General features: G+C 39.7%; 1 protein-coding gene across 1 annotated transcript; it reads right to left on the reverse strand.

Annotated features, from left to right (window-relative positions):
- Nucleotides 1-6611: 6611 nt before the first annotated feature.
- On the reverse strand, nucleotides 6612-10135 carry LOC133832536 (uncharacterized). Its single transcript, XM_062262866.1, has 3 exons — nucleotides 9607-10135; nucleotides 9131-9506; nucleotides 6612-6750 (listed from the first exon to the last, which is right to left on the reverse strand). The coding sequence occupies exons 1-3, from the start codon at nucleotides 10133-10135 to the stop codon at nucleotides 6612-6614; spliced, it is 1044 nt and encodes a 347-aa protein (XP_062118850.1).
- Nucleotides 10136-12983: the final 2848 nt, after the last annotated feature.

The raw sequence follows: 12983 nt of genomic DNA on the forward strand, positions 1-12983 counted from the left end.
ATAAATTTAGTAAAAATAATTAATAAATTTTATATATAAAATTAAACAATTACTTATATCTGGTATATATATAAATTTTAGAAACACCTTTCTAGAGAAATTATTGTACAATTTTGGATTGGCAACAAAATTTTCAAGTTTGCTCTTTTTGTTTTGTAATGAAAAACTAGACAATAATGCTACCACATGGGTATCATAACCAAAAATCCAAACCAACTTTACTCAAGTAGCAAGGAGAAAAAAAATACCTAAGAGAAAAAGTGCGAACAAACTTTACATTTTTATAATTGCATTTTTTTATACCTTTATTTTGTTCCAACAATTAAAAAAACAATTATATCACTATCATTGTATTATCTCTTCAATTTATCTTAATTGAACGAATGAAGGAGGAGTTTTCTCAATAAAGAAAAAAATCAATTTATTATGTATATATGTTCCGTCATCGGATAAAAATATAGTAGTTTTTCCCCTCCTTTCCTCACATCATCAAATGCTCACTTCCAAGAAATTAAATAAATAACCGAAAAAAAATAGAGGCGAAAGTGTACTTAAGAATAACTAGCATAGTTAGTCTAGGACAATTCTACTTTTATAAAAATAAAAACATATTTCTGTCTTCAATTCTCTAGTCTCTTTTAATAAAAAAGAAATAGTAATAATTAAGTAAAAAGTTTCATGATTAACCTAAATTACTGAAAATAATGTTATAAAATTAAATAAAAATAGCGTTGTATAATAAAATTTAATTTTGATTAAAATTATATTAAAAGAAATAATAAATATACATTTATCAAATACACAAATATTTTGATATTTAAATCTTCTATATAAAAAGTGTGTATTTAACTATTTTTTATAATTTTAACAATTTTTTTTTGTTAACTTTAACATAATATTATAAATATTTAACGGAATATATATTTAATATCAATTAAAAATAAATATATATTTATTATATTAATATAAATTTAAACATTATAATAATAATATTTAATACAAAACTAGATATTTATAAATTATATTAAAATAAATTGAAATATAATTTTTTGACAAAAAATATAATTAAAATTAGTATTATAATAATATATACTAAAAAATAGATATTTAATTATTATATTTATATAAAATCAAATATTATACAATATTATTATTATAATAATACATTATACATAATTCTAATTTTTATAAAATTTTCGTTCAATATATAATTAATATGACAATAAATTCAACTATTATAAAATATTGTTATTATAATAATATTTAGCACAAACCTAGATATTTAATAATTATATCAACATAACTTCAAATATTATAAAATATCATTATTATAATAATATATAATACATAATCTTAATTTTAAGTAAGGTTTTTATCATTCATTGTGGACTAGTTATTTTGGTAACAACTAAATATAAAAAGCTTTAAAAAAGAAATCTTGAGACGTGGGGTTTTACGTGGTTCATGTTATAAATAAACCCTAGTCTACGAGTCACTTGTATTAGGATGAGAAAGCTTGGAGGTATCAAGTTTCTATGAAGGTTTCACGTAGCGTTTTTGCAATGCTCTGAATACCAAAATCTGGGATCATTTACAATGTGTGTTCTACCCCTATTTACAGATGATTGAGAGCAATTAATTCCCTAATGAGAGCTTCTTACAATTATTCTCCCTTAATGGGGTATTAAATGAGTAATAAATATTAAATTCCATTTGTTAATATGTTGGTGGGCCCGTGCGTATCTCAATGTGCCCATTTACGAGGTTTCAGTCCACTAATTTATGGGGCAACATGGTCCTAACAATGTTAGAAGGGTAGCTGCACGTTTTTCCATATTAGGCGCCGTCGTGAGACATCCCGCTTGTCGCTTGTACGGAATCGACATAACTATTTGTGCAACAGTTAAGGTCTGACGATTTCTTGTGGTCCAGGGTCACTACGCTTCACACCTAATAGGCCTGGAGGACTTGAATGGAAGAGACGATCTTACTAATGACTTCGAGTAACATCCTATACGTGGTCCTCAGGGAGCATCTTGCCACGAGAACATACTCCTCCGGGGGTGTTGGACAATGGAAAAAGGCAAGACTTTCCTTCCGGGGAGCTCCAAGTGAGCTCCAGGGCACTTAATTAACTTTGGTGAAGACTTAATTACTCTTAATGCATGCCACGTGTCATATGGTGAAAACACGGACAACATTCGCCCCCCCCCCCCCCCCTCCAAGTCTTCACTCGTCCTCGGATAGTGGAGACTTAGATTAAGAAGAGTAATTCAGTGGGACGTGCTCGGGGTGAGATGATTGGTTTTCCTCGAGCCTGACACCTTTAAAAAGGTAACAACATGTGCCCAGCCCCTATTGTTGGTTCCATCAATCAGTGCCATTTAATGAAGGGTCTTTTCTGTGCCCAAGTTGTCTATTCTGTACCGGAGGTGTCCTTTCTTCATTTTTGATCATGATCCATGCCTTGGTAACCATGACTCTTGGATCATGCTCGAGTACCTACTCCATAGGTGATCAACGAATGAGGTTGAATTGCTTCCTCTCCTCTCTCACTTATCACATTTTCATTCAAAAAATTTCCCACTCCAGAGCTCTAAAAGTCCTTTTTCGCCAAGAACACAGTCATCGAATTTAGTACCTTCTTCTCCTCAATCCTCGAAGGTTGGAGAGATCCAAAGTATTTCTAGGTCAATCGGACGAAGTATTCAAAGTTAATTCATCACTTACTGACACTATATAAATCGAGTAAGCTCCCTTTATACTTTTCTATTTGGGCATCTATTCTTGCTATTTTATGGGTTTATGTTTAGGGTGTTGGAATATTTAGGATTTAGGGCTCATTTTATCTCTTTTAGCACTATTCTTGGGGCTATGTTGGTGTCAAAACTAGCCATAATGGTCCATTTAGGCTTTCTAGTATCTTTTTGCGTTCTGGACACTCAACCAGTTTCTGGGAAATCTCCAGAATCTGGATGTGTTCTTGAGACTCTCGTGGTGTCTCTGGGAGCTAACTTAAGCTTCTGGTGACACTCATTTTCCTTAGAAAATTTCTCTCTTCTCCACTCCCTGTGAAGTTGTCTTAGGTTGTTCTCGTGTTTCGGCCATTTTTCCTTAGGTCAAGCAACAAACTGCTTGGTTTTGTTTCAGTTGTTCGTGGAGCTTCGCGAGCTGCATCAACAAGGTTTCTACGCGTTCGACCAAGAATTATTTGCAATGGACCGAGAAGGAGGCAGGCACCCAAAGGGGAGACAGGTGACAGTGTAAGCACCGACACGAGCACTGGTGGTTAGAGAGGTTGCTCAGGTAGTAGAGAGGCCAGCACGTAGAGTAAACTTCATGTCAGTGGAGGAGGTGAATGAAGCTCCAATCCCCCACCCCACTCAGCGATACAAACCACACTAGTCTTTCCAGGGTGATTTTTCCTCACTCGCATGCAACCTAGGAAAAACTTCTCAGGAGGTCACCCATCATGAGACTACTTCAGGTCAAGCAGGCTTAACTTTGGAATTCTTAAGTGATGGGCTACCGAAAAGATGATTCATCTTGTTGGCATAGGCAGTACCCATCAATCCATTTAAGCCATCTTCAACTGTGTAGTTCCATACCTACACAGTCTTGGAATCATCACAATTGACCATCCCCAGGCGATGTGGGATTTCATAGCTTTTTATCCAGTCTTTCCCCATGCGGATCACGGGATTCTAACTGCCACACGCAAGGTTGGAGGTGGAGCACATGAAAAGCAAGCTAAAGCATCTTGGGGATATGAAGCGCATCATGTGGTACTACGGGATTGGGGAGGAGTGTCGTGTGTGCCTTTGCTAGAGTACGGAGAGGTCAAACCATAGCATGAACGGTCTCAGGGCCTAGAGCCAATCACACCATCAGGCTAGAGCAGCAATACCCCTCCACTAGTACTTTGTGATTACATGGGGATTGCTTTGTTCTAGCTGTCCCCAAATGACTACAGAGTCCTTTCATGCCTGTATGTCATTTATCGGAGGAGGAATTGGCCCGAGCCTTCTCTGGTAGTGATCTTGTATTTTTATAGCTTCCGGTCGTGCCCGAAGAAGGCGGATGACCTCAACGAATTTTAAACCCTAATGAAGTACGCCACTATAATGTACAAGGCTCCACATCACAAGGAGAGACATGCGCAGGACTACAAGGACCATTTCTTCTTCACAAATAGTTTCCTGACGTGAACCAACCCAACCATCTTCTTGGAATTCTCTAGGGTTGGTAAGTATCTTATCACTTTTTGAGTCTGTTCTCCGAGTTCAGTCCCATTTTGTTACTTAGCAATTTTTATTGTTAGGTCCCTATCATCGTACTCCCTTCCATTAAACGTTCAGGGATCGTTTGGAGAAGATGAGGGGCCTTCCGGACGTGGAGCTAAAGCAGAGCCAGCTGGTCATGAAGGCGAATCTGGTTGTTGTGGGTCTACTGAAGGAGGGACAACACATCATCAACCCTGATCTGACTCAGTTTTAGAACTCCAACCAGTCCCGTAAATTGGCCTCGCGACACATTAATTATGTCGATAGAATGGCCCGCACTCAATACAATTAGCGGTTACTGGAGGAGCTAATGGAGAATACCTTGGCCGCCCAGGCAGGCTGAGAGGCGTAGTTGGACTAGGAGCTCGAGGAGGAGCTCCAGTCGGGGATAGAGTCGTCCTCCCAAGCCCAAGGTGAATATCCTATAGTAGTGTATAATGCTAACTGTGTAGGAGACGGGGTAAGTCTAGATCATGTGTGGGCTTCTCCGTCACTTTTCTAATGAAGCCTTGCCTTGGACTGTCCCTGGACATAGGAGGAGTACCAAGATTATCAAGACTTAATTAACCCTTATCAACATCAACCGAAGAGACAAGTACCTCCTCGGGGGTTCGTGCCACTGGATGACGTGACCTCCTTTCAAGCTCATTGGATTTGCTAGTATGAAACCAACATGCACATGAGATGGGGAGACGTATACAGGAGTTCGTACATTCGATGCTACACCTGGAGGAGCCTTCTAGTGGCGGGGCTTCCCTAGAAGCCCACGGGCTTTTGACACTTTACATGCATTTTATACAAGTATTTTCCTTGTCTTTTATACATGCTAATCTATTTTTTCCTTTTGTAGATCAAATGGAGCTGTCACCAGCAATTTGCGCCAAGAGGCAATGACTGGATGATCCAACCAAGGTCGCGATTCCTGTGACACAAGCGACTGCACCCACAGCTCCCATGAAGCATCGGTCAGTTTGGATTACAATATTAAAATCCAAAAATCGATTTTCGGTCCGAATTGATGCAATCCAAAAACCGACCTACTTGTAAAAATTACTAAAAAACCCACCTTTATGAATGACACTTTGGTCGGTTTAAACTACCCTAACTAAATTTGCCTTTTATTTATTTATTTTTAATTGTGATGAAAAATTAAGTTGAAACGAATGAAAAAGGATTGTTGGAATCCAATTTTTTTTCCATTATAACTTTGAAATGCTAAATAAGAATCATTCAAAAACTAATAAAACAATCATTCAATTTATATATGTATTGAAGATCTAAATCAGGAAGTTGAGTTTCTTTAAGAGAATCAAAACATTGTTACATTCACAGGAATAATCAAAACATAGTTAAAAGTTCATAACTAGATCTACAAATCACATCACATAGTTAAAAGTCCCAATTTAATACAACAAAAATCAAATTATAGTTAAAAGTCCACAACCACAAATCACAACTCATAGTTAAAAGTCCAAAGTCTAATACAACACAAATCAAATTTAAGTACACATCAAGTCAAAAGTCAAACATAACACACAAATCACACCCAAGAATCTAAAATTGTATTATTTAAGAAGTAGATAGAAAACAAAGTCCAAAATCCAACACTCATGGCAGTATCAATTTCCCATGACCACCTGCACCTAAGACAAAGCAAATGAATACATAAATAAATAATAATGTATGACATATGCTACCAAATAGTATCAAGAGAAATAAAGATACTAAATTTCAAATAAATACATTATATTAATTGAAATACTACTAACAATTCAATTGCTTGTTACCTTGAGATTTCAGTTGTTTTTACCTGTCAATGGAAGATTACCAAAATGCATAATCCTTACCATTTTATATAATTGTGTCAGTATAATCTCTGCATATATTAATTATTCTTCTTTGTTAGATCACACGAAAAAAGTTACTGCAATTTACAAGCTTAGTTTCATCTCAGTTTCAACACTACTTATAGTTGAAAGAAGAGGTTTGAGGCAAAGTTTGAAAAGGCGTTTTTAAGCCTCGAGGCGTTTTTGTTTTGTGAAGCGAAACGTAAGCCTTGAGGCGTATTGAGGCGTAAGCCTCAAATTTTTAATTAAAAAAAAATATTTTAGATACCTAAAAATATATAGTTAATAATTAGAAATTATAAATCATAAAATAAAACACTCAATGTCTCATAAAAGTTTAGCATACCATAAAATGTGTCATACAACTCAAACATAAACTTGGATAAAATTATAATTTAAAGATAAAAGTTTTGTTTCTAGAACTAGAATGCTAGATTAAACTATCCTAGAACAAACTTGAGTAGTAAATGATGAAGGTGATTTAGAAATCATCGTTCAACTCCAACTCATCATCGCTTGAAGAATCGTCATATTGTATATTCCTCTCATCACCACCACCCTCTTCATTATCACCACCAATATCCTCCCATTCATCTTCATCCAAGTCTACTACCCTCTTCCTTTTCACTAAAATAGAAAAATAATAAAAAATAAGTCAACAACTAATTATCATAGGCTGCTAAATTAAACACACAGAGTAGAGTTTACGAACCACCTCTAGAACTTGATTGTAACGCCCTACTTCCTTAGAGCCGTTACTAAGTGATTTTTAAGACAAAACAGTGTGCAATGAACTCGTTAACCGAGGTTTTGAGACAAAAGTGTGACTAATTAAAATGTAAGGCTGTAATCTTAGAAAATGCGTCGTTTCATTTAAAACTGCTAGTATTAAACATTTGGCATCCCAAAATAAGGTTTGAAAACTATTTACATCTTGAAATAAGTTTACAGTTGATAAATCATAAAATCATAGATTATTACAGCCATTTTCAAATAAACCCCCAACCAAAGCAGTCGGGCAGGCCAAACATGTACGCGTCGCTTCACGCTCTCCGTACTCAAGGTTGGTTGACTCAGCCATTGCCCCTACCTGCAACACAGAGCACCCGTGAGCCGAAGCCCAGCAAGAAAACTCATGCAGAACATAACATATGCAAATAATAATATCATTGGCATAATTCACTGATAAATAGGAAAGCCATCATAATAAACAAGTACGGCCGTGCCGCCCCCGAGGCCTTACCAAAGCCTGGGGTTTCGGTTCTCACCGCGAGGATAACTCATGTATCCCTTGGGTCCCACCCTGAATATAAGCATCCCATGTGCTAGGTGTTACTTCCGGCTCCGCTGCCGTACCCGGCCTACGCCGTTCTCGGCCCTTGCCGTACAATTTACTATAATCACACATATAGTATAACACAACAACATTCCAACAAGTATTAATTCAATTAAGTCTACACCCTAACACATAATGCAATATAGGGCCGTGCCCTGCAATCATCTCATCATGCAACATGCAACATAGGGCCGTGCCCCGCAATCATACTACGGGCCCATGCCCTCTCCTACGGGTGTTATAGTTTTCTTACCTGTATTCCGAGCCTCCTGATGCACTCACGCCGCGAGCACGGTCCCCTAGCACGAGCCTCTCCAATAACCTAGTCACAACACACAAGAAACATCCCTCATCACTAATCAAATCAAAGACCGCTTCCCGGGACCAATCCCACACTCTCGGGACTCCTAAATCCCTAAAACAATTCATCGGAAACACCCCCCGAACCCCCGGAGCAAAAGCTCAAAAATGCAAATTTCCAACCCCTGAAAATGGCCTAGCGCAGCGGCGCTGCCCTATAGCCACGGCGCCCAGCAAGACAGAAAGCCACCCTCGCCTGGACATAGCCTCGCGCCGCGGCGCCCAAGAACAGGGCCGCGGCGCTCCTTCGCGAACCCAGAAAACAGGGTTTTCTCTTGCGTTTCCACCGAGCTAAAACCTTCCCAAATCAAACCAAACCAATACCCAAACCCCAAAATCAATTTCAAACTTCATATGAACAACCTAACAACCTATAGGCACTAGATACAAGACCAAAACATCAACACACTCAAGAATCCACCCCTTGATTCCTATTTTCAGCAACTCACACCAAAAACTCAAACACACTAACTCAAGCTCTAGATTTTACAAATCAAAACGGAAATCAAAACTTAGATGTGTATAAAACCCTTACCTCAAATGGAGAACCCACAAAAAGTCCTTGATCTCCTCCTAGACTCCCACTTCTCCTTCTCTTCTTGTTCTTGCCCTAACTTCTTTCTCCTTCTCTTTCTTCTCTTCAATTTCTATCAAGCCTCAAGTGACATAAATGCCCAAACCGAACCCACCTAAATCCCAGCTGAATTTTGTCTATAACCCTTGCCCAAAGACCATTTTACCCTTTCCTACTAATCCTCCTAACTAAACCTTCAAGGGCACTTAAGTCTTTACACTTCATTTCAATTCTATCACTTTTTACCTTAACACTTGTTACCCACAGCAGTAACTAATGGTTACCTAGGTTACTAAATCTCCAATAACCATTACCCGCTAAATCTCAACTTAGCCATAAAATTCCCGAGGTACCCCTAGGCTCCTCCCGAGCCGGGTATAGAAATCCCGTTGTGACTCTTAAGTTAACTAGCTCTCTAGGACCGTCTCGGCACGTGCATCACAATAATAAAACCATACCCACGTGGTACAATTCACAGAATACAATTATCACATATAAATACAGTTATGCCCAACATGGCCAAATATACAATTACGCCCTTCTAACACGATCCGGGCCTACATGCATACTAGTAAACATAGCCATGCATCTCAGTTAAACAAATAGCCAAATAACATGCTTTAAATCATAACCATGCATTTAACTCATAAAATCACACATAAATCCCAACCTGCCCTCCTGGCACACTAATCAAGGCCCTTAAGCCTTAATAGCGAATTTGGGTCGTTACATTGATCCTGTTCCTCTATCAACTCCAAGGTCCTCATCATTTGGCCTTTGTATGTCTTCAAAATTTCCATCTTCATCAACGACCCATTCATCATCTGATGGCATCTCTTCATCAATCACCAAACCATCATCCTCCTTTGATAGAGATTTCAACTTCAAATGTCTATCCTTCAATCTTTTGTTAAACATGATATACACCAAAGAATGCATTTTTAGAGTAGTCAACCGATTTATTCTTTTTGTATGAACTTGATTGAAAGTGCTCCAATTTTGCTCACATCCCGATGATGAGCAAGTAAGACCCAATACTTTAATTGCAAACTTTTGTAACTCTGGAGTGCCATCCCCGAATTGAATCCACCATTCCACTAAAAATTCTAGATTATAAAAAACAATTAAGTATACTATACATACTACAAAAATATAATAAACTTATAAAGACTAGAAATAGAGTTAAGACTTATAAAATTTAATTACCAGGAGATCGTTTTTCAAATGTTTGTTTGGCTTGGGTGAATCCAAAGAACCCTTCCTTGTTGCGAAAAATGCTACATTGGAGGTCAGCTTTCTCTCTTTCTTCAGGGTTTGGTATAAGCTTGTCCATACAATGGAACAAACCCAACTTGACCTCTGGATGATTGGAAGATCCTGGTGCATATTGACAACGGGGATTCAAAAAGTATGCGGCAGCATGCAAATATCGATGCAACTGAGATTCCCATTTGTCATCTATGATATCCCATATCTCTTTGTAATCTTTTTCTTCTCCACCTAAGTTATGAGCTATCTTTTCCTTAGCTAAATCCATGACATTATAGAGAAAACCCATAGCAGGTTCTTTATCAGCATCAACTAATCTCAACACTTCAACCAAAGGTTTTGTGGTCTTAATAGCATAAACCACACTTGGCCAAAAATTCTTGACCTTTAAAACTATTTTCCTTGCCTCTTTCCCTTCTGGTTTTGATGCCCAAGCACAAATTGCCCACTCTTCAGAAGTAAACATAGCTTCTAAAGGTTGCTTCACTTGATAAATGCTTTGCAATGTTAAAAATGCAGTTGCAAATCTTGTGGCAGCTGGTCTTAGAATGTCCCTTTTAGCAAATTTTCTTGTCAAGCTCAGTACCCATGGGTGGTTGTGAATAAATTTACTCAGTTTTTTTGCTTTGAGCAGGGCATTCTTATGCTCTGTGTTACACCCAGATTTCGAGCTATGTTAAATATGATCTCAAAAGTTGGATTCGCAAACAAGTGGACTCATAAGGTTGGAAATATGTTCCAGGATTAAATATCGAGCCTGCAGGACATAGACAACCTCGAATATGGTGACCTCGGAGTGTTCATGATCTCGAAAGGCAGCTTTGGGGAAGCATTCATCTTCTGGGATGACCTCGGATCAGGGGTCCCGAGCTCGACGCAAATACGACCTCGAAAGCCGTGTGACCTCGGGAGATATCTCTAGCTCCAAAGATGACAGGAAACCTGGGAGGCTAAAGCCTTAGAGATACGTGATGACTACCTTGAATATCTATAAGTGTTGTAAATACGAGATGTAATCCTCATTTATTATTGTAAATCCCCTAGGATCGTGGGATATTATTTAGTCAGTTATACGTCCCCTGGTCTTCAGGGGACGTTTCCTTTTATATCTGATTATAGGCATTTAAAGTCAATTATTTGATTTACACAAAAAGAGTAATTACCCAAAATATGTGGGATAGTATTCTTCGATCTTCTCTATAAATAGAGAGGCCATGCACCATTGTAAAGGACCGAAATTCTAATCCTTGAGAGAAAACTCTGAAGAATTCATGCTGAAGAATTCTCAGAGATAATCTTGAGTATTGATAACAGAGACTCGTGGACTAGGCAGATTTAACTGCTGAACCACGTAAAAATCGTGTGTTTGTATTGTCTTATTTCAATTGGACATTATCAATTATTGTTTATGTGCTCTTCTTTCACTGTTTGACGAAAAACGGCGTCAACAGTTTGGTGCTTTCATTGAGAGCCTTAAGCATTCATCCCTGAGAAAATCATGGCCACAAACAATCAGAACACACCTGAGGAAAATTACCCAAGACGTCCTGGAAAACAACCAATGGAGAACCCGGATGTTGAAGAAAGAAGTGGGTCCTCTGATTCCCAAGGACCACCTCCTCCACCAAGAGATGAGGATATGTACTACAATCCTGAGCGGTACGTTCCTATTGTGGAACTTGAAAACCGACAACTGAAGCAGCTGTTGGCAGAAGCTAACAAACGGAATGAGGAGTTGACAAGGATAGCCGCAGAGGCGCAGGCGGCTCAACCCCCGCCTCCGTGCGAAAACCAAGTCCCTCCTCCAAGGGACGTACATGTTCCTCCCCGAAGGCCCCGCGGGCGTCCACGAAAGGATGCTGCCACAAGGAGGCCGACTCAACCTCCGGCACCAGCAGAGCCATCCGCTCCACCTAGGCCCCAGAGGAATACCCGAGCTCGGGTCCCGCCTAACCCGCCTGTAGAAGTGCCTGCAGTAGCTGAGAATAACTGAACCCCTACAGAGGCTCGAACTCAGGTACCTGGGAGCGCACCGAATGCGACTGACCCATCTCGGGCAAATTCCGGACCCTCTAGGCCGCGACAAGGGTGGCAGCCACCGTCGCCTATACGGTTCCCTCCGTCACCCATAAGATATCCTTCGCCCCCACACAGAAATGCTCAACCTGTTCGAGATCAGGATCAAGGGCATGCGAGGGAAAGACAAGGAAACAGAGAGACTTTCCAGGAGCGGAGAGGCGCTCCATCTGAGAGAAGTCAGACGTCTCGGTCTCGCACTGCGGAGACGAGGCGACGTGGAAAGAATCCATCGCGAAATAACCGAGCAATGAGTTTCACCAGTGACGAGTCCGGAGAGACCAGGTCAGTCAGTAAACACGACCAAGGTCGTAAGAATACTGGAAGTCGCAAGAATCGTCCCGACCTGCGAAATCATCTGAATCAGAGTCGGGGGAATGGAGATCAAACAAATCCAGACCTGAGGGATTGCTTGAATAAGCGTAGAGATCCCTTGCGAAGACGCAAGCCTGGAATCACTATCAATGATAGTCAATTCCAGACAGCACTTCCTACTGACCCGGTCCAAGAAAGAATCGATAAGCTCGAAAGGGCCTTTAGGCTTTTAAAAAATGAACGAGGAAATGGTCGATATGAAGTCTCTGATGAGGAGCTCGAGCCGTTTGCTCCCCATATTTCTGACACTCAATTTCCTCAAGGGTTTTGGATTCCTCACATCCCTACGTTTGAAGGAAAGACCGACCCATGTAGTCACCTGAGCACGTTCAACACAATAATGAGAGCCAATAACATGGGTTACGAGCTCAGGTGCATGTTGTTTCCAACATCATTGGCAGGACCTGCCAAAAGTTGGTTCGAAAAGTATAAGAGACACTCAATAACCTCATGGAAGCAGTTGTCTAAAGAATTTAAGAAGCAGTTCAGAGCAATGGTAGGGGTCAGACCAGAAGCATCCACCTTAACTAACGTCCGGCAGCAACCGGGCGAAACATTGAAGAGTTATTTAACAAGATTTAATCTGGAAGTAGCCCGAGCTCGGGACGTGGATGACAGTGGGCACCTAATGGCTATCTGAGCTGGCGTATTACCAGGAAGTGCCCTTTGGGAAGACATGCAAGGGAAATCGGTAAGGTCAATAAACGAGTTTAACAGACGAGCGCAGAGGTTTGTCAATGTAGAGGAAGCGAGGTCGACGCTCAAAGCGACCTCCTAGTCCGAAACTACAACGATAAACATCAACTCTGCCTCAACCTCGGTGGACCCAGAAGCACCAAAGCCTGCCTCGGAGAACCCCTCCA

Source organism: Humulus lupulus, chromosome 4 (assembly GCF_963169125.1).
Source record: "Humulus lupulus chromosome 4, drHumLupu1.1, whole genome shotgun sequence".
NCBI classification, from domain to species: Eukaryota; Viridiplantae; Streptophyta; class Magnoliopsida; order Rosales; family Cannabaceae; genus Humulus; species Humulus lupulus.

What these genes read in the sequence shown, in the direction of transcription:
- LOC133832536 (XM_062262866.1), bottom strand. Translation starts at nt 10,135, where the DNA reads ATGTTTACTTCTGAAGAGTGGGCAATTTGTGCTTGGGCATCAAAACCA. An exon ending in ATTTGAAAAACGATCTCCTG is followed by an intron (nt 9,507 to 9,606) that starts GTAATTAAATTT and finishes TTTATAATCTAG; the next exon opens with AATTTTTAGTGGAATGGTGG. An exon ending in GATAGAGGAACAGGATCAAT is followed by an intron (nt 6,751 to 9,130) that starts GTAACGACCCAA and finishes TTTAGTGAAAAG; the next exon opens with GAAGAGGGTAGTAGACTTGG.